Source organism: Myotis yumanensis, unplaced genomic scaffold (genome assembly GCF_028538775.1).
Source record: "Myotis yumanensis isolate MYYU_CA2020_CCGP unplaced genomic scaffold, mMyoYum1.0.hap1 SCAF_3, whole genome shotgun sequence".
NCBI classification, from domain to species: Eukaryota; Metazoa; Chordata; class Mammalia; order Chiroptera; family Vespertilionidae; genus Myotis; species Myotis yumanensis.
In genome coordinates, this window is record NW_027223754.1 from 24,048,882 (window position 1) to 24,075,662 (window position 26,781).

At 40.6% G+C, this 26,781-nt stretch overlaps 1 protein-coding gene across 1 annotated transcript in view; it reads left to right on the forward strand.

The window, feature by feature from the left end:
• The window catches only part of LOC139004886 (A disintegrin and metallopeptidase domain 3-like), a 94,627-nt gene that overhangs the window by 48,277 nt on the left and 19,569 nt on the right, over window positions 1-26,781 (forward strand). Inside the window, exons 10-16 of the mRNA XM_070407390.1 lie at window positions 473-554; window positions 8,539-8,675; window positions 12,588-12,774; window positions 17,521-17,619; window positions 24,384-24,579; window positions 25,784-25,874; window positions 26,153-26,342. Of these exons, the coding sequence (XP_070263491.1) occupies window positions 473-554; window positions 8,539-8,675; window positions 12,588-12,774; window positions 17,521-17,619; window positions 24,384-24,579; window positions 25,784-25,874; window positions 26,153-26,342 (982 nt within the window). The remainder of the gene's footprint in view (window positions 1-472; window positions 555-8,538; window positions 8,676-12,587; window positions 12,775-17,520; window positions 17,620-24,383; window positions 24,580-25,783; window positions 25,875-26,152; window positions 26,343-26,781) is intronic.

Sequence of the window (26,781 nt, forward strand, 5' to 3'; positions counted from 1 at the left end):
TAAATAAGAACTAAAACGAATGAGGACAGTTTGTACATCCTATTTCTCTTTTTCTTAGTGAGTCTACTGCATGTTCTGTCTCTCTATTTGTCCTCCAATCCAACATTTTATATACTTTAAAGGTTTCGCTATGTGAAATTCATGGCAGTAAGCTATCCTGACTGTTACAACCTAGAATTACATCCACCCAGAAGTGACAACAGTGTTGATTAAATATTTGGAAAGAAGGATTAGGCACTGCTGGGTTCTGGGGTGTGTAACAAATAATGTTGAAGCATCTCTTAGAACTTAACTTTGTAGAAACTATATGAGGTTACCCAAATACAAAAATGATTAAATGCATTGGAGTTAATATGTAATATTCTCATTTTAATGAAAACTTTGCTTTATTGAGGAATCCAATTCTTAAGAAGTCATTAAATTATTAATCATTTAAAATGCACTTATCCTCAAGAAAATTTTTATTATTTAGTTATAGGGATCATCTAAATTACGTGGGAGCAACATATCATGGAAGGGCATGTGATCCAAAGCTTGCTGCAGGAATTGCTCTGGTATGCATTTTATCCCCATCTCTTCAGTAGTTATGTACCGTGTTGAAAGTTAATATCCACTCCAAGGGGGAAAAGTACATATAGTGTATCTACCACACCGTTTTGACAGAATTTTAGAAAGTGTTTTTTTATAGATTATGGAAACTCAAATGGTGTAATACTAAAAAGGGTTTTTATTATGGTAAAATACATATAAAATATAGTATCTTAACTACTTTTAAGTACATAGTGCAGTAGTGTTAAGTTCATTTACATTGTGTTAAGCTTATCTGCAGAGCTTTTCATCTTTCATAACTGAAACTTTGTACCCTTTGAGCAACATGGCCCTATTTTCTAAACCTTCTAGCCCCTGACAACCACCATTCTACTCTCTGCTTCTTTGAGTATGACATTTTTACATTCCATGTATAAGGAAAATCATGTAATATTTGTCTTTTCCTGACTTGTTTCACTTAAGATTGTATTACCCTGCTACATCCATATTTTTGCAAAGACAGGATTTTATTATTTTTATGGCTGAATAATATTTCATTTTGAGTGACCTTTTCATATCTTATATAATAAAAGCCTCATATGCAAATCGACCCATTGTGTAGATGTACCACAGTTTTCTAATCCACTCATCTGCTAATAGGCATTTAGGCTGTTTCCAAATCTTAGCTATTATAAATTGTGCTGCTATGAACATAGGGGTGCATATATCCTTTCTGATTGGTGATTCTGCTTTCTTGGGATTATATTCCTAGAAGTGGTATTACTGGGTCAAGTGGTAGTTCCATTTTTAGTTTTTTGAGGAAACTCCATACTGTTTTCCACAGTGGCTGCACCAGTCTGCATTCCCACCAGCAGTGCATGAGTGTTCCTTTTTCTCCACACCCTCCTCAGCACTTGTTGTTTGTTGATTTGTTGTTGATAGCCATTCTGACAGGTGTGAGATGGTACCTCATTGTTGTTTTGATTTGCATCTCTCAGATGATTAGTGACTTTGAGCTTGTTCTTATGTCTCTTGGCTTTCTGAATGTCCTCTTTTGAAAAGTGTCTATTTAGATCCTTTGCCCATTTTTTGATTGGATTGTTTATCTTCCTTTTTTTTTTTTTAAGTTGTATAGGTTTCCTGTAAATGCTGGAGATTAAACCCTTATTAGAGATTACATTGACAAATATGTTCTCCCATGCAGTGGGCTTTCTTGTTGTTTTGTTGATGGTTTCTTTTGCTGTGCAGAAGCTTTTTATTTTGATGTAGTCTCATTTGTTTATTTTCTCCATAGTTTCCATTGCCCTAGGAGCTGTTACGGTAAAGATATTGCTCCGACAAATGTCTGCTATTTTGCTGCCTAAGGCTTCTTCTAAGATTTTTATGGTTTCCCATCTTACGTTTAAGTCCTTTATCCATTTTAGGTTTATTTTTGTGTATGGTGTAAGTTGGTGGTCTAGTTTCATTTTTTTGCAAGTGTTTGCCCAGTTTTCCCAACACCATTTATTGAAGAGACTGTCTTGTCTCCATTGTATGCTCTTGCCTCCTTTGTCAAATATTAATTGAGCATAATGGCTTGTGTTGATTTCTGGGTTCTTTGTCCTTTTCCACTGGTCTATATATCTATTCTTGTGCTAGTACCAGACAGATTTGAGAACCGTGACTTTGTAGTATAGTTTGATGTCTGGTATTGTGATCCCTCCAACATTGTTCTTCTTTCTCAAGATTGCTGCAGCAATTCAGGCTCTTTTTTTATTCCAGATGAATTTTTGGAGAATTTATTCTAGGTCTTTGAAGTATGCCATTGGTATTTTAATGGGGATTGCGATGAATTTATAGATTGCTTTGGGTAGTATGGACATTTTAATGATGTTGACTCTACCAATCCATGAACATGATATATTCTTCCATTTGTTCATGTCTTCCTCTATCTCTTTTTTTAGCATCTGAAATTTTCTGAGTACAGGCCCTTTGTCTCCTTGGTTAAGTTTTTTCCTAGGTATCTTATTTTTTTTTGTTGCAACAGTAAATGGGATTTCATTTTATTTTCTCTTTCTGTGAGTTCATTATTGGTGTATAGAAAAGCCATAAACTTCTGGGTGTTAATTTTATATCCTGCTACATTGCTGAATTCATTTTTTAAGTCTAGTGGTTTGTTGATGGAGTCTTTGGGGTTTTCTATGTACAATATCAAGTCATCTGCAAATAAGAACAGTTTTACTTCTTCTTTTACAATTTGGATGCCTTTTATTTTTTCTTCTTGTCTGATTGCAATGGCTAGTTCTTCCAGTACTGTGTCGAACAGGAGTGGTGAGAGCTGGAATTCCTGTCTTTTTCTGTTCTTAGGGAAAATGGTTTTGGTTTTTGCCCATTGAGTATGATGTTGGCTGTGGGTTTGTCATATATGGCTTTTATTATATGGAGGATCCTTCTATTTCCAGCTGGCTGAGAGCTTTTATCAAGGGTGTTGGATTTTGTCAAATGCTTTTTCTGCATCAATGGATATGATTATATGGTTTATATCTCTCAGTTTGTTTATGTGGTGTATCACATTTATTGATTTGAAGATATTGTACCATCCTTGCATCTCTGGAATGAATCCCACTTGGTCCTGGTATATTATCATTCTAATGTAATGCTGGATTTTTTTTTTTAAATTGAAATGTTTGCTCTTTATTTTTTTTAATATATTTTATTGATTTTTTACAGAGAGGAAGGGAGAGGGATAGAGAGTTAGAAACAGCGATGAGAGAGAAACATTGATCAGCTGCCTCCTGCACATCACCCACTGGGGATGTGCCTGCAACCCAGGTACATGCCCTTGACCGGAATTGAACTTGGGACCTTTCAGTCCACAGGCCGATGCTCTATCCACTGAGTCAAACCGGTTTCGGCTGTAATGCTGGATTTAATTTGCTAGAATTTTCTTGAGGACTTTTGCGTCTATGTTCATGAGAGATATTGGCCTGTAATTCTCTTTCTTTGTATTGTCTTTATCGGGTTTTGGGATTAAGGCAATGCTGGCTTCATAGAAATAGCTTGGAAGTGCTCCTTCCTCTTGAATTTTTGGAATTGTCTAAGGATAGTAGGTTTTATTTCTTCTTTTAATGTTTGCTAAAACTCCCCTGTGAAGTCCTCTCGTCCAGGGCTTTTGTTTGTTGGAAGTTTTTTTATTACTGCTTCAATTTCCTCCATAGTTATTGGCCTATTCAGATTTTTTGATTCCTCCTCGTTGAGTTTTGTAGGAATATTTTGTCGTATTTTTCTAGGAATATGTTCATTTCTTCTAGGTTGTCCAGTTCGTTGGGGTGGAGTTGCTCATAGTATTTTTTTTATGATTCTTTGTATTTCTATTGAGTCTGTTGTTATTTCACCTCTTTTATTTCTGATATTGATTATTTGGGTCCTCTCTCTCTGCTTCATGGTGATCCTGGCTAGAGGTTAATCAACCTTGTTTATCCTTTCAAAGAACCAGCTCTTGGTTTCTTTGATCTTTTGTATTATTTTTGTGGTCGATGTGTCATTTATTTCCACTCCGATCTTTATTATTTCCTTCCTTCTGCTCACACTGGGCTTTTCTTATTACTCTCTTTCTTGTTCTTCAAGTTGCAGAGTTAGATGGTTTATTACCAGTTTTTCTTGTTTTTTGAGGAAGGCCTGTAATGCTATGAACTTCCTTCTCAGGATTGCTCTCACTGTCTCCCAAAGATTTTGGATTCTTGTGTTTTTCATTGTTATTTGTTTCCAGGATGTTTTTTAATTTCTTATTTGATCTCTTTGGTAACCCACTCATTGTTTAAAAGTATGCTATTCAGCCTTCAACTGTTTGAATTTTTGTGATTGTTTTTACTGTAATTGATTTCTCATTTTATGCTAGTGTGATCTGAGAAGATGCTTGATATGATTTCAGTCCTCTTGAATTGGAGAGACTTTGCCTATGTCCCAAGATGTGGTCTACCTTTGAAAATGTCCCATATGTGCTTGAGAAGAATGTATATTCTGTAGTTTTGGGGTAGAATGTTCTGATGATGTCGATTAACTCCATCTGATCTAGTGAGTTGTTTAGAATTGATGTTTCTTTGCTAATTTTTTTGCCTAGAGCAGTGGTTCTCAACCTTCTGGCCCTTTAAATACAGTTTCTCATGTTGTTACCCAACCATAAAATTATTTTCGTTGCTACTTCATAACTGTAATGTTGCTACTGTTATGAATCGTAATGTAAATATCTGATATGCAGGATGGTCTTAGGCGACCCCTGTGAAAGGGTCGTTTGACCGCCAAAGGGGTCACAACTCACAGGTTGAGAACCTCTGGTCTAGAGGGTTTATCCAGGGATGTTAGTGGAGTATCAAAGTCTCCTACTATGATTGTGTTTCTGTCAATATCTCCCCTGAAATCTTCCAGAAGTCTTTTTATGTATTTGGGTGCTCCTTCTTTGGGTGTGTAAATGTTTACCAGAGTTATGTCCTCTTGCTATATCAATCCTTTTAGAATTATTAAGTGGCCTTTCTTTTCTCTTGCTATGGTATTCACTTTGAGGCCTATTTTGTCAGATATAAGTACTGTTAACCCAGCTTTTTTTTCATTTCCATTTGCCTGGCGGTATTTTTCCATCTCTTCACTTTCAGCCTCTGTGAGACCCTTGTTCTGAGGTGAGTCTCCTGTAGATAGCATATATGGGTCATGTTTTTGTATCCATTCAGTCACTGGATGTCTTTTGATTGGAGTACTTAATCCATTTATGTTATTATTGACAGGTACTTGTTTGTAGCCATTTCTGTGTTTTATGCCTGTGTTCCTTCCTCCCTTTCTATTTCTTCTTTTTACAGCATTCCCTTTAGCATTTCTTGCATTGCTGGCTTGGTAGTGATAAATTCTCTTAGCCTTTTTTTTTTGTCTGTGAAGCTCTTGATTTCCCCTTCAATTTTGATTGATAGTCTTGCTGGATAGAGTATTCTTGGATTCAGTCCTTTGCTTTGCATCATTTTGTATACTTCATTCCATTCCCTTCTAGCTTGATATGTTTCTATTGAGAAATCATTTGACAATGTAATGGGGGATCCTTTGTAGGTAACTCCCAGTCTCTCACTTGCAGCCTTTAATATTCTCTCTTTGTCGTTAACATTTGCCATTGTAACTATGATGTGTCTTAGTGTGGGTCTTTGGGGATTCATCTTGCTTGGAACTCTCTGTACTTGTGTAACTTTTTTCTTCCCCATATCAGGGAAGTTTTCTGTCATTATTTCTTCAAATAGCTTTTCTAGTCCTTGCTGCTCATCTTGTCCTTCTGGCAGCCCTATTATACATACAGTGGGGCCTTGACTTATGAGTTTAATTCGTTCCGAGACCAAGCTAGTTAAGGAGCTCATTAAGGAGCTCGTTAAGGAGCTTGTTAACTTAAATTACTCTATCAACTCAATGCAAAAAGTCTGCAGAGAGACAGCTGGTATCTCAAAAAACTCATTAGTCAGGACACTTGTAAGTCAAAGCCCCACTGTATGTTACTGTTTTGTGTTGTCCCAAAGCTCCCTTAGGTTCTCCTGGTTTTTAATTTTTTCTCCAGTTGCTGTTCAGTTTGGGCTTGTTTCTCTACTTTATCTTTTAACTCACTAATCCAGTCCTCTGATTCTTCTAGTCTAATGTTGGAACCTTCCATAGAGTTTTTGATTGTAGCTATGTCACTTTTGATTTCTTCCTGATTTTTGAATAGGTTGTTGATTTTCTCGTTCATCTGGTTTATGAACTGTATGACTATTACTCTGAATTCTTTTTCTGTAATGTTGAATGCTTCTGTTTCACTTATTTCCTTTCTTGGTGATTCCTCTTTTCTTTCCAATGTGGATTGTTTCATTGTCTCCCCATTCTATCACCAGAAGGTTCAAACACCGAGTTGTGGGAGCCTGGGCCGAGGGCATTGGGAGCTTTGTGCCACCCGAGTGTCACTGAAGAGCTTCGACACCAAGACGTGTGACTGCCAGAGGTCAATGGAGTCAGTGCAGCCTCACACACACACCTAGAATCAGGGATCCCACCTGTGCCATGCTGAAAAAGAGACCCTGCTAGAATGTGTTGAAAATCAGAGTACCCTAGCGCGTGCCAGGAGTCAGAGTCCCCCTGTGCCCATGCTGAGAATCCAGTATCAGAGTCTCTGTTGCTTGGTGTGGCCTAGTGCTAAGGATACGGGTCCCTGTGTGCACACGCTTCAAGAATTGGAGTCACTGGCTCTTGGTGTGTGTGCACTGGGAATCAGGGATCCCATGCACTTGCAATGAGAAACAGAGTCAAGTCAATGGTGCTCAGTGCTGCCTCTCGTGCAGAGAATCAGGGTCCCTGGTCTGCTTGGGGGCGGGGTTGCACAGCCGCCCTGTGTTGACGGGAGGTCCACTCCTGCACTGTGGGAAACAGACTTCCTTGTGCGCTTGCCCAAAGTTAAAGTCAGGTGGCACAGCTGCCCTGTGTGAGCGGGGGGTCTGGTTGTACCAGTGCATGCTGTGGGAAACAGATTCCCAGTGTCTGCGCTCCCAGGCTCAAATTCAGGTAGCACAGTTTCCCTGTGTGGGCCTGGGGTCTGGTCACCCAGGCTCAAATTTGGGTAGAGCAGCCACCCTGTGTGGGCAGGAGGCCTGCTTGCGCAGAGTGGGTCTAACAATTCCTATGCCCCTCCAACAGCCTGCAGGGACAGGGAAGGGCTCTGTGACGCACAGAAGTCTGCAGCTAGGATGTCTGGATTCTTGGTGTTTGTGGGTCTGCAGCTGTGATTGCAGGTCTTTGTCCCAAGTGGCTGTAGGGTCACGGTTTGTGTCTGAGACCAGATTGGGTGGCAGTCTTTCTCTATTTTCTTGTCTCTGGATTTTATATTTGTTTATTTGCTTGGGTTCGTTTTGTTCTTTTATTTTTAGTTCTTTGAGGTTTAATGTTGTGTTTTTCAATTGAGATCTTTCTCGTTTGGTTGGGTTTTTGTTTTTAATATGGCTTCTAATTGATTTTAGAGAGAGAAGAAGGGCGAGGGAGAAAGAGAATCATAATCATCAGTGAGAGAGAGAGAGAGAGAGAGAGAACTTCGGTCAGCTGCCTCCTACATGCTCCCCACCATGGATTTAAGCCTGTAATCCAGCCATGTTCCCTGACCAGGAATGGGCCCAGTGACCCGTTGGTGAATGGGATGGCACTGAACCAACTGAGCTACACAGGCCAGGGTTCTTTGTTTTTTAATGTATGCATTTACAGCTAAAAAATTTCTTCATAGCCCAGCTTTTGGTGGATCCCATAAGTTTGGATATGTTCTATTTTAATTTTCATTTTTCTGAAGGTATTTTCTAATTTCCTTTTCACTTCTTTGGATTCATTAATATTTAAGAGTATGTTGTTGAAGTAGCACAGCCATGTGAATTTTCAAGTTTTTCTTTTCTCATTAATTAGTAGTTTCATTCCATTGGCATTAGAAAAGATACTTTGTATAATTTCAATATTTTCAAAGCTGTGAGATTTGTTTTGTAGCCTAACAGGGGTTCTATACTGAAGAATGTTTTGTACTCTTGAAGAGAATGTGGTGTATTTTGTTCTTATTGTGTGGAATATTCCATGTATGGCTAACAAGCAAATCTATGATGAAAAAATGATAAAGCAACAAACCTTCTTTCCTAAAACTATTGATAAAGAAAAAATTGATTGCCAATTTAACTTTTAAAAAATTCTGTATTTCTCCAAGTATTCACTGGAAAAATAATACAGTGGCTAAAACAATGTTTATTCTCAAAAAAATTATTTGGATTCAAGCAGCAACCCAATAAACCCACAAAAAGAATATTAATTTTATCTGTTTCTTGTCAATGTCATTTGGACTAAAAATATCATTTCTTAAAAATATGAAACACACCACAATTTACCAATATTTTTCATGCTATATTCTTAAATTTATATTTGCATTTAGGCAGTATGCCCACAAATTATTAATTGAAATGATCAAAAGGATGGAGAAATAACTTAAGCAATACTTTTTTTTGTACTTAGTATCCAAAGAGGATATCTTTAGAGGCATTTTCAGTTGTTATGGCACAGCTGCTTGGAGTTAATCTGGGATTAAGATATGATGACATCTATAATTGTTACTGTCCAGGAGCTGCATGCATAATGAATCCTCAAGCAATGTAAGTTGTTGTTTCTATAAACTCTATGTAGTTTTTGGTGGAATGTTTGTAGTAGTCTTTGATGTATAATTGCTTGCAATATAACTTATGGGTAAGAAGATTTTTATTAAATAGATGTGTTGTTATTTAAAGATTATTAAATACAAACAAGATTCAATATTGTAGGAAATGTGCTTAATATTTCCATATTCAATGTGACAGTCCACAGAGAAACTATTTGTTGTTAGTGACTTTCTGGGGCTTGCTATAGTCTTGAAGTGAAATTTATTTATTCATTTTGAAAATGTAATGGGCACTGACTGTGTTGCAAGGTTGTGTGCTTGCCTTATCAATGGTTAACAAGGTAAGTAAGTCCTAAATATATAATACTAGAGGCCCAGTGTACAAAAATTTATGCACTCAGTGCGGGGGGGGGGGGGGGGTGCTCCTCAGCCCGGACTGTATCCTCTCACAGTCTGGGACCCCTTGGGGGATGATCACCTGCTGGCTTAGGCCTGCTCCCTGGGGGATTGGGCCTAAGCTGGCAGTCAGACATCCCTCTGGCAGCCCGGGAGCCCTCAGGGGATGTCCACTTGCCAGTGGGGAGCAGGCCTAAGCTGCAGTTGGACATCCTTAGCGCTGCTGTGGAGGCGGGAGAGGCTCCCACCACCACTGTTGTACTGGCAGCCATCAGCCTGGTTTGTGGCTGAGCAGAGCTCCCCCTTTGGGAGCACACTGACCACCAGGGGGCAGCTCCTGCATTGAACGTCTGCCCCGTGGTGGTCAGTGTGTGTCTTAGTGACCAGTCATTCCAGGTCATTCTGCTGTTAGGATCAATTTGCATATTACCCTTTTATTATATAGGATAGAGGCCTGGTGCATGGGTGGGGGCCAGCTGGTTTGCCCTGAAGGGTGTCCCGGATCAGGGTGTAGTCCCACTGGGGTGCCTGGCCAGCCAGGGTGAGGGGATAAGGGCTGTTTTCAGGCTGGCCATACCCCTTCAGGGAGGAGGGTCCTGCTGGGGTGCCTGGCCAGCCTGGGTAAGTGGCTGATGGCTGTTTGCAGGCTGGCCACAGCCCCTTCAGGGTGAGCGTCCCCGCTGGGGTTCCTGGCCAGCCTGGGTGAGGGGCTTATGGCTGTTTGCAGGCTGTCCACAGCCCCTTTAGGGTAGGGGTCCCCCCTGGAGTGACTGGCCAGCCTGAATGAGGGGCTGATGGCTGTGTGCAGTTGGCCACAGCCCCTTCAGGGTTGGGGTCCCCCCTGGGGTGTCTGGCCAGCCTGGGGGAAGGGCTGATGGCTGTTTGCAGGCTATCCACAGCCCCTTCAGGGTGGGGGTCCCCCTGGGGTGCCTGGCCAGCCTTGGTGAGGGGATGAGGGCTGTTTGCAGGCTGGCCACAACCCCTTCAGGATGGGGGGTCCTGCTGGGGTGCCTGGACAGCCTGGGTGAGGGGCTGATGGCTGTTTGCAGGCTGGTCAAGCCCCCCCCTGTGGGGACCCTAACCCCATGAGGGTGTGGCCATCCTGGGTGAGGGGTTGGTTGATGGCTGTTTGCAGGCTGACCATGGCCCCCAGCCACCCAAGTTCCCAGTGGAGGCTGGCTGGAAGTGGGTATCTGGGATTTATTTATCTTCTATAATTGAAACTGTTGCCTTTAGCGGAGGCCACAGCCAGCCAGGGCAGGCAGGAAACTTGGCTTCCTCCATTGCTGGGGCAACCAAGCCTCCTGCTTGCTCCAGCTCCGGGCTTCTTGCGGCCATCTTGGTTGGGTTAATTTGCATATAGTCACTCTGATTGGCTGGTGGGCATGGGTTGGGGTGTAGCAGAGGTGTGGTCAATTTGCATGTTTCCCTTTTATTACATTAGATTAGTGCATTAGGGACAGGAAAGAAAAAAATGGCCATAGAATTAACAAAATATAAACATCTAATGATAGGTGCCCAGAAAAAGTGAATAGGTAATAAATAGGGAGAGGAAATTTTCTAATAGTAGTAATGTGGCCTAGGAAATATTCTGTGGGGACCTGAACAGAAGGAATGAACCTATTCATCTAGAGAACTTATTGAATACCATTGAGGGAGGGCAGGCGAGTGGTACTTGGATGGCAACAAGCTTGAGAAACTCAACGGACTATTAAGAGGAGATTGAGGGGTGAAGGGGACGACAATGCAAAACAAGAGACATGGCTTGGACTATAAGGACATATATAGAAGGCGTAAGGAAAATAAAGTAAACTGCAAGGAGGCTAAAGAACAATCAGTCAGGGGAAGAAGTCCAGGAGCAACTAACATGGCGTATGCAGGAAAAAGCCTGATTGTGTAATCATGATGCGAGGGGTGGGATTTTATGAGCAATGTAGCAAACCACATTTTAAATGGATTTATACAGTATGGCTAATAAAAATTATCTTAAAAATGAATAAATAATACACAGAGGGAAATCATTATAATAATATTGGGGAGATGATTATCATAATTACATCAATTTATTAAGATTGAGAGAAGTGGAGACGGCAAGAATTATTTGTAGATTTTTGGGTACCACAACTTAATTAAAAGGCAAATGTTTAGTGAAAAAGGCAAATGCTTTAGGAAAGGAGAAATTGGGAAATCTTGAGGCAGTTTTAAATGCTATATCAGGGGCCCTGAGTCATTTATTAGTTAAGTGCACAGTTAGGATCTCTGAGGACAAGGGATCTAGAATCTGTGAGCCATCTGCATTTTGATGGGAATTAAAACCATGGACAGTTCATTTAGAAAGAAGTTGAAACTAGTGGAAGAGGTGCTCTAAGATGTATCTTTGCAGGATTGTCATAGAAAGGAAGACAATATTAGAATTAGAGAAGATGGCTCCATACCTAGGGAGGACTATGTTTTAAGAAAATGGAGAAGATGGAAGTCAGAGGGTAATTTAGTCCCCCCAAGTTTCTGACAAAATAAAGAGTAAAAGTAGGAAAACAAACAAAAAACCAAAAGCATAATCTACGTTTCCCAAACTGGAACACATCAAAGATACCAGCAGGTGGGTTCAATTCACTAACAAAATAAGACCCGCATGAAGTAAGTAGCTGTGCAGGAGGAAATAAAATGAACACGATGATGCCACTCATTTGTGGAATATAATGAACAACATAAACTGATGAATAAAAACAGATCTAGAGACAGAGAAGCATGGATCAGACCCTCAAACCTCAGAGGGAAGGGAGGGGGTTGGGGGAAGGGGGAGAGATCAACCAAAGGATAGTATGCATGCATATAAGCCTAACCAATGGACACAGACACTAAGAGGGTGAGAGCAAGAGCAGGGGGTGGCAATGGGGGGATAAGGACACATATGTAATACCTTAATCCAGTGGTTGGCAAACTGAGGCTCGGGAGCCACATGCGACTCTTTGGCCCTTTGAGTGTGGCTCTTCAACAAAATACCACGTGCGGGCGTGCACGTACAGTGAGATTGAAACTTCGTGGCCCATGCACAGAAGTCGGTATTTTGTGGAAGAGCCACACTCAAGGGGCCAAAGAGCCACATGTGGCTTGCGAGCCGCAGTTTTCTGACCACTGTCTTAATCAATACAGAATTAAAATAAATTAACACAGTGGGACCTCTAAAAATCTCACTGACCTGGGAGCTCAGAAATCTTTGACTCATCCACTTAAATGGAACTTTTGTGTGTCAAGCACTGTTGTGTTTTAATATATCCCTAACTCATGTCACTTTAACTTCCTCTACTTACTAGAATTCTATTGTATTAAATTATAATATAAATGAACTTGTTGCTTACATTTTCTATGACTTGTATTAAAAATCAAAGCACTCTCCCCTCCTTGTTTTTCTCTGTCTTAAATTGTACAGAATTAGTATGTAGTGCTATATTGAAGATTGTTAGTTTGATAGTGATTTTGCTCCATTTATCTGAAGACTATAATTTAATTTTAGACATTCCCGTGGTGTAAAGCTGTTTAGCAGTTGCAGCATGAATGAATTTAAGCGTGTAGTTTCACAGCCTGAATTTGAATGTCTTCAAAATCAAACCATTTCAAAAGTGGTTGTCCAAGGAAGAGCATCAGAATGTGGCAACGGAATTGTGGAAAAGGATGAGCAATGTGATTGTGGCCCTCCAGAGGTTAGTGTCAATCATTAATGAGTAGCTAAAGACTTGTTTTACTGCTCATAAGATTGTGATACAAAAGGGAAGGGCTTTTTGTCAAATGCTGCACCATTTCATCAACTATCTAAGACATGGAGATATTGGGCATGTGAGAACGGACTCACCTTGCATTTGAAACATTTGAAGAATTTAAGTATAGAGTAAGTACAGGTAAGTGTAGCATGGATTCAATACGATTTTCTTCATTGTGCAACCATTAATAGCAACACTCACCTTTCTGTATCCTAAAAACTAGCACCCTCAACAATATAGTCACCTAAATCATCTCCTGAATTCTTCCCAAGTGAGTACTGGTTCCCAAAGTTATACAATGTGTGTTGTTTACCCCCTCATCTCTTAATTTCCGTCCTTGCATCTGCGGAACTTCATTTATTTTAACTTGGTTGAACATAATTGAATAAATCATAATGCTTCACTATTGTTATATTTATTTTTTGCTATTATTTTTTTCAGTTGTGCTTGGTAAGATAATTAATTAATCAGTGAATTTTATTGTGACTGTCTTCATATACTTATTCATTGTGATGTTGTGAATGATATAGATTTTCTAGGAAATATGAAGGCTTTCTAATTATTAGGGAAAAATTCTATATAACTTGATTACAATTGTAAGTGAATGACTCAAAATCTCTGTATTTTTATTAATTTTGATTTTTTGACCTCTCAGCGCTTGAGAAATTATATTGATACCTCCAATGATACAGTTGTATTTGCCTCCTCCTCACTAGAATTTACTCAATTCATTCTTTATATTTTAAAGCTGTTTTATGTGGTGTAAACTTACAATAGTTATACCTTCCAAGATATTAACTTTGTACCACCAAATAGTGAGTCATCTTATCTCTAATGCTGCTTTCTGTTTTAAAGTCAGACATATCTACCTCTATCTCCATTACTATCTCTGTCTATCTCTCTGTCTGTCTCTATCAGTATGCACACACCAGCTTCCTTTCATTTAGCACGTCCCCGATATTTCTCTATTATCATTTAGTTTTTCTATACTATTACCTTCAATATCTACATTGTTCCCATTTTATCATTTAATCTGTATTTGATTTATAAGATTATCACCTTAGACATTATTGTGATTATTATTTCTGTTATGTTTTCATTTTTGCCATGCTTATTTAATGTTTAACAATATCTGGGCTACCTTCTCCAAAATAACAGTGTTTATGACTCAGCTAGTTTATATACAAAGTATGTTAATATTTCATTTCTGTCACCTCACACTTTATAGTAAAAAGTATTTGAAGACTTTATTAAAACATAGTTACTTTATTTTACCTACCATTCCTTTAGTTTTTTATATGTCAAAGATTCCTTCTAAAATTATTTCCTTAAACTATATTTTAGGACAATAGTACTCTTGAAAGGCAGTACTCTACCTATGATTGTTTAGCAATAAATATTTGTCATTCTCATTATTTCCTTGTGATATATAACACACGAGGTATATACATGAAATATGGATGTAGAGTGTAATGAATTATAAGCACCCGAATAATTTGCACTTAGGCCAAAACAAATTTTACCGATGCCAAAGTTCTTTGTGTGTCTTCTCTCAAAAACATGCCTCTTCCCACAAACCATCATATAGTATTTGATGGTAATTGTTTCAGTACTTTGCTGCTCATTATAGTTTTACATCCTATTTTTTGCATCTTTATGCAACTTGGTTTGGTTGACTGTTTACTGCCTTTATACAACTTACAATCATATGGTTTACATCATTTAATAAATTGGTCTTTCACCCAATATTGTACTTGTCATGTTTATCAGTTTCCTTAAGGTAGGTATAATCCAATTGTTTTCATTGTTCTTAGTATTAATTTTATGAATATTATAACTTATCTTTTCTATGTCCATGAAAACTTAAATTTATTTCACTCTTTGGCTACTAAGATTCATGCAGTTATGACTGTTCTTACACATCCCTGCTGCTGTACATGTGCCTGCATTTCTTAATGGTGTATACCAATAGGTGAATGTGCTATGTCAAGAGGTATATATGCATATAAAACTTTGAATTGAGGATATCTTAATTATTTTGGTTTTCTTATGCTTGAATCGTCTTTTCATATCTTTTACACATTTTCATCAGTATTCACTGCTTTGAAGTGTCAGCAGTTTATCATCAATATTGTAGGAGGACCATTTGTATGCTGTTTCTCCAGTAAACTAAGTTTTCTTGGCATGAGATGAGCTTTGTAGGGAGGGGTCCTAGTGATCTTGTCATTTAGGTAATCAGTAAGTGGGCTACTTCTGGTTTTTGTTTGTTTCTTTGTTTTTTTCAGATGGAGAGTCTCCTATTTGTGGTTTATCTCTGTAAGAGGCCATTTGGTTTATATGGAACTTTTGGGGCGGTTTCCCACCCAATTGATTTGCATTGTTTCATAAAGGGGACTGTAAACAGAATGGGTATATTTGAACACTGATTTGTTGTTCCACTTATGAATGCATTTATTGGTTGATTCTTGTATGTGCTGCCACTAGGGGTCACACCTGCAACCTTATTGTATCTGGAAAACACTGGAACCATCTGAGCAACCTAGACAGGGACCTTTTTCTAGCTGGAATGCTAAGTTGTTTATTTGGGATTTCACTTGTTTCTTGAGATAGGCCTTTACTGACATAACTACCCTCTTATTACTGCCTTCTCTATCTTTCTCTATTTTTTTTTCTATTTTGCTTAATCCCTCAACTCCCAACCAACCTCCCTGAACACCCCAACAACCCCATTACAAGAGGTGAATGCCTGCTCTCTACCTATGAATGTGTTTCTATTTTGCTTAGTAGCTCGGCTTGTTTATTTACTTTCACATAGGAGTGAAATTATATGGTATTTGTCTTTCTCTCATTGTTTTATTTCATTTAGTATTATATTGTCCAGATCCATAGGTAAAATTTTCTTCCATTTAGAGCTAAGCAAATAATGACAACAATTTTCTTTGAAACAGTTCTTATAATACCAAAATATTATAATTTAAAAACCTCTATTTTGTCACATATTTTGTCACAATCATAACTTGTTATACATTTCTAAAATTATTTCTTGAGAAGACTTGATATGGAAATATAATAAAAGAGAAACATGCAAATTGACCATACCTTTGCTATGCCCCAAGCCATGCCCACCAGCCAATCAGAGAGACTATATGCAAATTAACCCAACCAAGATGGCGGCCGGCAGCCACAGAGTTGGAGCAAGCAGGAGGCTTGGTTGTCCCGGGAATGGAGGAAGCCAAGCTTCCTGCCTGCCCTGGCCGGCTCTGGCCTCTGCTGAAGGCAACAAAGTTTCAAGTATAGAAGATAAATAAACCCCAGATACCTGCTTCCAGCCAGCCTCCACTGGGAGGTTGGGTGTCTGGGGGCCGTGACTAGCCTGCAAACAGCCATCAGCCCCTCACCTAGGCTGGCCAGGCACCCCAGTGGGGACCTCCACCCTGAAGGGGGTATGACCAGCCTGAAAACAAACATCAGCCCCTCACCCAGGCTGGCCAGGCATCCAAGTGGGGACCGCCACCCTGAAGAGGCTGAGGCCAGCCTGCAAACAGCCATCAGCCCCTCACCCAGGCTGTCCAGGCACCCCAGCAGGACCCCCCTCCTTGAAGGGGGTATGGCCAGCCCAAAAACAGTTCTTAGCCCCTCACCCAGGCTGGCCAGGCACCCCAGCGGGACCTCCACCCTGAAGGGGGTGTGGCCAGTCTGAAAACGGCCCTCAGCCCCTTACCCAGGCTGGTCAGGCATCCCAGCGGGACCCCCACCCTGAAGGGGGTGTGGCCAGTCTGAAAACGGCCCTCAGCCCCTTACCCAGGCTGGTTAGGCATCCCAGCGGGACCCCCACCCTGATCCGGGACACCCTTCAGGGCAAACCAGGTGGCTCCCACCCATGCACAAGGCCTCTATCCTATATAATAAAAGGGTAATATGTAAACTGACCGTAATAGCAGAATGACTGGGAATGACTGGTCACTATGACACACACTGACCACCAGGGGGCAGACGCTCAATGCAGGAGCTGTCCTCTGGTGGTCAGTGTGCTCCCACAGGGGGAGCTCTGCTCAGCCACAAGCCAGGCTGATGGCTGCCAGTACAGCGGTGGTGGTGGGAGCCTCTCCCGCCTCCTCAGCAGTGCTAAGGATGCCTGACTTCAGCTTCGGCCTGCTCCCCACTGGCAAGTGGACATCCCCCGAGGGTTCCCGGGCTGCCAGAGGGATGTCTGACTGCCAGCTTAGGCCCAATCCCCCGGGGAGCAGGCCTAAGCCAGCAGGTGGTCATCCCCTGTGGGGTCCCAGACTGCAAGAGGGCACAGGCCAGGCTGAGGGACACCCCCTGAGTGAACACATTTTTGTGCACTAGGCCTCTAGTGTATTTGATAAAAAAATATAAATGTAGAAATTCATTGGTATGTATATGTTTACAAAACCAAAGGGGATTGAAATTAATTGCATAAAATAAGTAAAAGTTCAATTTCTTGAGCATGTAATTATGCATAATTTATTACCATTGTTTTCTATTTCTATGATATTGAAAATATCATAATTTCAAATGAAGCAGTGCTATAAATACTAGTAAATACAGAAGTAAAATTATACTGTAATTGTATTTAACTTAGAGACAAACAGTTTATTTTGACAAATAAAATTATCTATTTGATGGCAAATTCTAATTATTTAATTTGATTGTATTTGCTTTTAGGAATGTGATTTTAAAAAATGCTGTAATACTGAAACTTGTACATTCACTCCATTTGCAGAATGTGGCAATGGACCATGCTGTGACAATAAAACTTGTCTGGTAAGCTTTCTAAATATAACCGTTTTACCTCATGAAATTGTTGTGTTCTTGTGCTTTCTTTCTGCTTATTTTTTTAAAAACTTGTTTGTACACATCTTTCAAATATGCTACTTTATGTACCCTATTCACACACTGTTGGCTTTAGAATTTAGATGATGTCTTTAGGTCTTTTTCTCCCTACTATTTAGCTCCACTACTCACTGTATTGTTTCATTTTCTACTCAAGATCCATCTAGTTATTGCGCTCAATACCAATTCCAGATTATTTGGGTGCTATGAATTCCTCGCGGTGCTGCCTGAGTGAAGCTCTTCATCATGAAACAACTTACGACAAAATTATAAATGAGCCAGCTAACACAGAGTTGACATGCAATGCTCCAATAAAAGACAGTACTTTTAAAAGTCTGATTTTGAAAATACTAGAAAAAGGAATCCATGTGGAATATGTAGCATATAAAGTAGTGAAGTTTGCCTTGGTCAAGGACTCCTAGCCTAGAAGTGGAGGATTGAATTGATTTCTCTTGGGAAGTTTTCCATTCATGTTTTTCTCTGTAGCCACATCTGAGAGGGGATTGGTTAGGAATTGTCTTCTGTGGTTTGCATCATTATAGCACCTCATTTAGTGTCCCTTTCAGGAGTCTATGACAGATATAAAAGTGGATTAAAGAGAGATATTTTCTGTTTCAATGAAATCTCTCACAACATTATTCTGCTTTGTTCTATATGTGTTCATTTTTACTCTGTGGGTTACTAATTAGAATCAATGGTCAGTTGTACTTAAGGCACATGAATGTAGAGGCCAGTGTAGGGCTTCTACTTCTTAGCAGTAAATCTTGTTCCTTTTCCCTTCATTAGAGCTCTCATCTTGACCTTTGTCTCCAAACCAGTGCAATACAGCTTTTCTAAACAGTCCATTGCCATTTACCTACATCCCAAGCTCTTGAAAATGGAGATAATCACTACATTTGGTTGAGTGAAAATCCACAGTACAAGTTGCTAAAAGCTTCAGGGCAAGAGCTAAATGTACTTTGTTGGTTTTCATTAATTTTATATGTGTTAGAATAGAACTTTGCTTTTGCTCTCACTTAAGACTGCTCTCTTTCTTTTTTTATTTTTTTTATACATATTTTATTGATTTTTTTAACAGAGAGGAAGGGAGAGAGATAGAGAGTTAGAAACATCGATGAGAGAGAAACATTGACCAGCTGCCTCCTGCACACCCCCACTGGGGATGTGCCCGCAACCCAGGCACATGCCCTTGACCGGAATCGAACCCAGGACCTTTCAGTCCGCAGGCTGACGCTCTATCCACTGAGCCAAACCGGTTTCGGCAAGACTGCTCTCTTTCTTTATTGGCCCTAAGGGTAAAAGTCTTCCTTTTTTCTTCTCTTTTCTACTTTCAAGTAGGCTAATTTACACCAATTCATTTTCAAAATTTAACAATTTTATCTAATCTATACTAATAAAAGCTTAGGTGGCCTTCCTGTGCGACATCGCCACAATATGGCCACCACAAGATGGCTGCCACAAGATGGCCATACACACAGAGGAGGCGTGGCCCGGGGGCCACCCTGCGCGGTGAGGCCTAGCAGTTCTGCGGCTCTGTGTGGCGCAGAGGAGGCCAGTCCTTGTGTCTCTGCTGCCTCGCAAGGAGGAGGCAGGTCCCAGCGGAGGAGGCAGGTCACAGCAGGGGAGGGCAGTTGTGGGAGTTCAGGCCAGAAGGGGAGCAGTTAGGCTTCTATCAGGCCTGCAGGGTAGCTGTTAGGGGGAGATCAAGCTGGCAGGCAGAAGCAGTTAGGGGCCATCACACAGGCAGGCAGGTGAACGGTTAGGAGCCAGTGGTCCCAAATTGTGAGAGGGATGTCCAAGGAGTCCCAGATTGGAGAGGGTGCAGGCCGGGCTGGGGGATACCTTCCTACCCCCGTGCACAAATTTCGTGCACTGGGCCACTAGTCTCTATAATAAAAGGCCAGAGGCCATAGTGTCATGACTGAAACTACTGCTCAACTAGGCACCATCAGGTGGCATTGACCACCTCTCTGTCCCTAACCCCTGGCCCGTGAGCGGCGGCGGAGTTCGACTGGGACTGGTGAGCAGGCTGAATGGCTGACCTCTTGGTCCCTGCCCCCAGCCAGCAGGCTCTGATGAATCAGTGATGGTGAATGGGGGAATTGGGGTGGGTGACGGGGGACCGGGCGGCTGTCAGACTGATGTGATCACCAGCTCATGCCTGGCTGCTCGGGAGCTCAGGCCTGCAGGAAAGCTTGCACCGGTGACTTCACCTCCATGCACGTGTGCCGCCCCAGCAGCAGCGGCAGCAGCAGCAGTGGTGGCGGTGTCCGCGTAAGTGGCCCCGAGAGGGCAGTGCATTCCATCAGCAGCTGGCACACGCGCATGGAAGTGAAGTCGCTGGCGCACACTTTCCCTCAGGCCTGAGTCCCTGAGCAGCCAGGGATGAACTGGTGATCCCAAAGGCCTGACAGCCCAGCGATGGAGGCAGCATATGTCCTGGGGACTGGTGAATGGGCAGAGACGGCCCTGATCACAGGAGGCTAGGCCTAGGGACCCTAACTGCATGATTTTGTGCGCTGGGCCTCTAGTGTTTTATAAATGACATTTCTATTTAGATAGAAATAAATCAAAGTGCAAAGATATGGAAGACAATAATTTAACCAACTGTATTGCTGAAACATAGCAATGAATAACTTGTTTCTAACCAGTACACAGACAATTCTATATGCAATTTAAAAAAATGTAATTGGTACTCTATAATACATGTTATGTAGTGGTCAGTTGTGTCTTTTTAAAAAATTTGTACAATATGATGTTTATTATGAATTTCTTATATATACTTTATGTGTGAAATTTTTAAAGATATGGGCATTCTAACTATATGTGGACTTTAAATTCAAGCTTACTAAAAGTTTGAAATAAAGCTTGCTTCTAATACTATTTTTTAACACCTTAGATATAGTATAATTTTAATGTTATAGTGGAACAACAAAAGTGAAAACTTGTAGATATACAGCTTTTGTTATTTAAATATCAAAGGACTAAAATATCATTTGACATTACATGACTTCACTTTTTAGAAGAATAAGCTGAAGAGTTCTTTTATTTTCTAAATAGTGGTTAAAAAAATACTATCATATTCTGGGATTTGTTTTATAATGAAAATCAATCAAACCATAACCAACACTTAGCACTTTAGTAGTATTTTATTCTATTACTAGAGGCCCAGTGCACAGAATTTGTGCATGGGGCTGGTAGTGTATGTCCCTCAGCCCGGCCTGCATCCTCTCCAATCTGGGAACCCTAGAGCAGTGATGACGAACCTTTTGAGCTCGGCATGTCAGCATTTTGAAAAACCCTAACTTAACTCTGGTGCTGTGTCACATATAGAAATTTTTTGATCTTTGCAACCATAGTAAAACAAAGACTTATATTTTTGATATTTATTTTATATATTTAAATGCCATTTAACAAAGAAAAATCAACCAAAAAAATGAGTTCGCGTGTCACCTCTGACATGTGTGTCATAGGTTCACCATCACTGCCCTAGAGGGATGTCCAACTGCCTGTTTAGGCCTGATCCCACTGAGCATAAACAGCAATCCAGAACTGCTGGCTCCCAAATGCTCACCTGCTTTCCAGCCTGATCACCTCCTAACCACTCCACTGCTAGCCTGATTGATGCCTAACTGCTCCCCTAACTGCCCTCCCTTGCTGGCCTGGTCACCCCTAACTATCCTGCCCTGCAGGCCTGGTCCCTCACAACTGCCCACCCCTGCTGGCCATCTTGTGGTGTCCACATAGGGGCGGCCATCTTGTGTGTTGGAGTGATGGTCGATTTTCATATTACCTCTTTATGATATAGGACTAGGGGCACAGTGGAGGAATTCATGCACCTTGAAAGGAACTGTGGGCCACGAGGCTGCAGTCAGCACAGGGGCAGGTCTCAGCCCATCCTCTGCGCCCCAGCCCAGCCCCTCCTGCCATGGCCCCCAGTCTCCTGTCTGCTGGCAGCCCCGCTCTCATGTGCTGATGGCACTGGCCCTGCTCACACCCGCTGATGGCGCGGAACGATTGGGGCTGGTGCCAGCATTGGGTGCAAGCTGTGGCTCCAGCAATAGCTGTCGGTGTGAGCGGGGCCAGCACCAGCAGTGGGTGCAACTGATGGCTCCTGCACTGGCAGTGGGTGCACACGGGGCTGGCGCTGGCAGCAGTTGCAAGAGGCGACTACTGACACCAATCACCCCTTTAGAGCAGGGGGCGGTGAAGAAGCCTGAGGGGCTATTGGGGCCAGCGGCCACTGCTCACACCCGCTGATGAAGCCAAGCGATTGGGCTGGGCACTGGGTGCCAGCAGCTGGTGTGAGCAGTGGCTCCAGAGTCAGCAGCAGGTGCAAGCAGGGCTGGCGCCAGCAGCAGGTGTGAACTCTGGGCGGGACCATGGCACGCGGGAGCAAAGAATTTTCAGTAATCACAAGAGGCTTCCCCAATGACAGCAACCGGCACCCTTCCTTGGTCTGTCACACCTGTTCACCTGCTCCATCATCCTACTGTGGCAGACGCCCACCATTTTCGGTGCTCAGCCACCTGCTGCCGACATCTGCCATGTTTCATGTATGACCTGTGGTGGTCAGCTCACATTATAGCGACCTGTTGTTCAGTTGTTTAATTGTTCTGCTGTTCGCTCTATTTGCATATTAAGGTTTTATATAGAGAGATCAGCCAGAGTTTAAATTTAATTCCATTCATCACCAGTTTCAGATGTAGAGCAAAGTGGTCAGACAACCATGTACTTCATAGAGTGGACTCCCTGTGGCCCACCTGGCCCCACACCCAGTTTTCTCCACATTTTAAACTATATTCCCCATGCTGCAAACTGCAACTCTGTGGCTATTCTGCAGCTACCAATTTGTACTGTTTAATACCTTCACCTGTTCTAACCAGTGCCCAGCACCTCTGCCCTCTGACAACTGTCAGTCTGTATTTATGAGTCTGTTCCTATTTTGTTTGTTTCTTTAATTTGTTCATTGGATTTCACTTACAAATATGTGAAATCATATGGTATTTGTATTTCTCTGACTGGCTTATTCCAATTAGCATAATACTCTCTGCTGTCACAAAAGGTTGTATCTTGATAATGGCCAAGCAAAGGAAAACAAACAAGCACTTATAAAACTTAGGAAAAGATGAGTCTTACTTAGTGCTCAGGAGAATTTTTCAAACGGGAACAATAGAATCCTTATTCTATTGCATATCCTTGCAATTTCGTTGACAGGTCTCAAACAAGGTTTCTGCATGTGTAACAGAGATAACTCGTTACATCTCCTGGCATGTCTAGTCCACAGTACAATATTTCAGAAGAGCAGAGAGATCCTTTCTTTGCCAACATCTGCCTCTCTGCTTGGTAATAGAAGAAACCATGACTGACCCTGCTAAGTTAAATTTCCACCACTGATCCTTTCCCTGTGTCTAGGGAGAAGTTTTCTGATTATCATCCTGAGTCAGAGCAGATTCAAAATTCATAATCCCTCATGGTAGAGATGGAGTACATCCTGAAAGAAAAATTGCTTGAAATGAAAATGATATCCATTCAGCGATATTTTAGGAATATGAGTAAGACATGTATCTGAGTTAGGACAGAATTTCAGGAGTGTAATTTGTCCCCAAGAACCCAAAGTTGAAAAACAAATATACTAACCTTGATATAACATATTTTCTTTTGATCTTGAAGTAAGTATTTAGTATAACCTCAGCATTACAACTATGAATGCTTTCACTAACTAGATCCTTTTTAAAAATTGAGGTGAAAATTGATGGACATTTGGGTTCTTTCTGATCTAGTTCTCTAGAACTTTTAAGTAAATTTATAATTTTATTTAAGTAGCTAAAAATGTAATAGAATCTAAATCAGAATTACAAACACAATGCTCTCACTTAATCTTTTTACATTTTTGGTTGATACTTTACAAAAATATTTGTTTTAATAATATATATATGTATATATATATATATATATATACATATACATATATATATATATTAGTGAAAAAGAAGGAAATCAACAGGGTCCTTTGTTTTAAACAGTTCTGTTCAATCATGAAACCTGAGCAACAGCCTTGTGAAAAGACTTCATCCTAGAACCTCTGCTTTGGTAACAGCCTCCTCCTGCCCCTTACTCCGTCACTGGAATCCACCTTTAATTGACCATTGTTCTCACATTTGAAGCTACTAGGAACAATGAGAGAGCTCAACACTACTTTAAAGGCAATGCAGCATTTCCAGATGGGAAAAAAAGACGCTGACTTGTGTGTTTAACATTTCGCCTCTTTCAGAACATCGCATACATACTTGCCTCTGAATATGGTGTTGGGTGTGAGAACATGATCTGATGCCATTATATTCATGTTCACTTAAACTTCATAATAGGTTAGCATAGAGTAAATTATTTCAAAAGAAGGGTGTCGTGCTCAGTGGATAACATGCACAGTGGCTGTGCTTAATGTCAATAGCATCAGTCAGGATTCTGAGTTATACCACCCCTGTTCCTGTGCTGAGTGGTATGTGATCTTTGACATTTCATTTAACCTCTCATGATTCTTAACTATAATGACAGTTTATGTAAATTATAATAGCAGATAATAATACCTTGCTTGGAATAGTGTGGTAAGAGTTGATTCATTGCCATGTGGGAAGCACTGCAAGTCATTTGAATAAAATGTATTCCTTCCCCCCAATTTTGTTTTTCCCTCACAGCTATTCCCAAGAGGACGTATATGTCGGAGAAGCATTGATCCATGTGATTTTACAGAATTTTGCACTGGAACATCTGAGAATTGTGTGCCAGACATGAAAGCTATTGATTTAGAACCATGTAACAATAAAACCGCCTTTTGCTATAAGGGAGTATGTCGAGATCCAGCTAGACAGTGTGCGGAGTTATTTGGAAAATGTAATAGCTGTGTGTGTTTTTTAGGGGTTCATTTTGGAACTGTGATTTTCTGAAGTCAGCAACTCACCCTAAAATCCACAAAAATATATTGTTTATTTAAATCCAAATCCTATCTATAAAGAGGGAATATGCAAATTGACCATCACAGTGTAACAAATGGCTACACCCACAGCAGAGGCAGAGATTTCATAACACAAGATAGCTGCGCCCACAGCAAAGGCGGGGATCCCATAATGCATATGGCTGCTCCCACAGTGGAGGCTGAGTTCCCATAATGAGTTTTGATAAGCAATCAGCAGAGATCTGAGGCTGCATGGCACGGGGCCAACGCGGGGGCAGGGGGGCTTGACAAGGGACATGAGGCCATGCCCCCTGCCATGCAGGGCTTGATGGGGCACCTCAGGCTGTTCCCCCTGACCTGTGGGCCTTGATGGGGACCTCAAGTAGTGCCCCCTTTCCCAGCCCAGGAAGGGGGACCTCACGCTGTACCCCCTGCCCCAGCACCTGAGGCTGCTCCCTCCTGCCTGGCGGGGCTTGATGGGGGTAGGGCCGGCCATGTCTGGATCTAACCCAATTTGGGTGGGGCCGGTGGGGTCTGGGTTTTGCGTGATTTCGAGGCACATGTGGGTGGGCAGGGACTTGACTCTGGTTCCCATGGCACACCCCAGACTCTGACAGGAGGAAGATTTTCATATACATTTTACTAATTTTCTTGCATCTCTGACACTTCTATTATTACAGAAAGGGCAAATATCAATATTAAAATATTTCCTCTAATTAATTCCCTTTTAATGTACACAAAGTTTGTGTACTGGGTCACTAGTTTGAAAATGAAATTGCAAATCAAAATACCTTTGAATTATGTCAAGAGGAAAATGTCCTTAGTAAATATAAGACAAAGAGAATAGAGCATTAGGCAAATTTCATATGATTGGTATATAGAGACTAGATTACTAGAATTGTATATCAGAAAATAAATGACTAACTTTTAAGTCATTTCTGTAAGATGATATCACTTTTACTCTTCTCAAGTGGGTAGTTTTTTGGAAGTGTTTCTCATTCTGGAAGAGCCAGTAGGTGACATGAAATACTTGTAGTAGATGGCATTGATTGGATATTGGTGCTGTCTAGATGTCTCTGTATTAATGTACCATACTTTAGTTTTAATTTTTGTAAGATGAGTAATTGGAACTTTTATTTTAAGTTGCTAAAGGTGGAACGTATCTATGTGCAGAAGAAGTGAATTTTATGACAGATGACTTTGGAAACTGTCATAAAGGGAATTGTGGTTTTAGGTGTGTATTTTAAAACTTATCCATCTCCCAAATGCATGTATGTGTTTGTGTGTATGTGTTTTCTGCAATAAGTCTCTTAATTCAAGTGAGAGATGTATTTAGTACATATGGATGAATTTATATGTTACACTTAATAATACGTTGTATGCTCTGAGTAGCTTTGATGTTATGTTCTGAGTAATGTTTTGAATTATTCTCATTTTTTAAAATCGTTATTTACCTAAAAAATTGTGTCCAAAAATGACATATGGGGAATTTTCTCTGCTTTATATTGCCAGTAACACCATGTGTGCAAAGATAGTTTGTGAATGGACACATACACGTATAACAAAAACGAGAAATTTTGATGTTCAATATACTTACCTTGGTGGCCATATATGTATGTCAGCAGCTACAAGAAGAGATTCAAAAGTCACAGATCCAGATAATACCTATGTAACTGATGGCACTATATGTGATGAAAATATGGTAAATATAAATTGTATTTGATTCTATATATGATGTGTGTATGAATGTCCATGAGTGTATGTTTATGAAAGACAGAGAGAGAGAGATTAAGATATTTTATTTACAATTTTACAAACTAGTTCCTGTATCTTAAGATTCAAAGATCATAATTTCTTTTGTTCAATAGAACACTTGATTTCCTATCATTTTTTATTATGAACTTTGCTATAAATATTTAAAATGGTTTTCTCACACATGAAGCTAGAACAGTGATGGCAAACCTATGACATGCGTGTCAGAGGTGACATGTGAATTCATTTTTTTGGTTGATTTTTCTTTGTTAAATGGCATTTAAATATATAAAATAAATATTGAAAATATAAGTCTTTGTTTTACTATGGTTGCAAATATCAAAAAATTTCTATATGTGACATGGCACCAGAGTTAAGTTAGGGTTTTT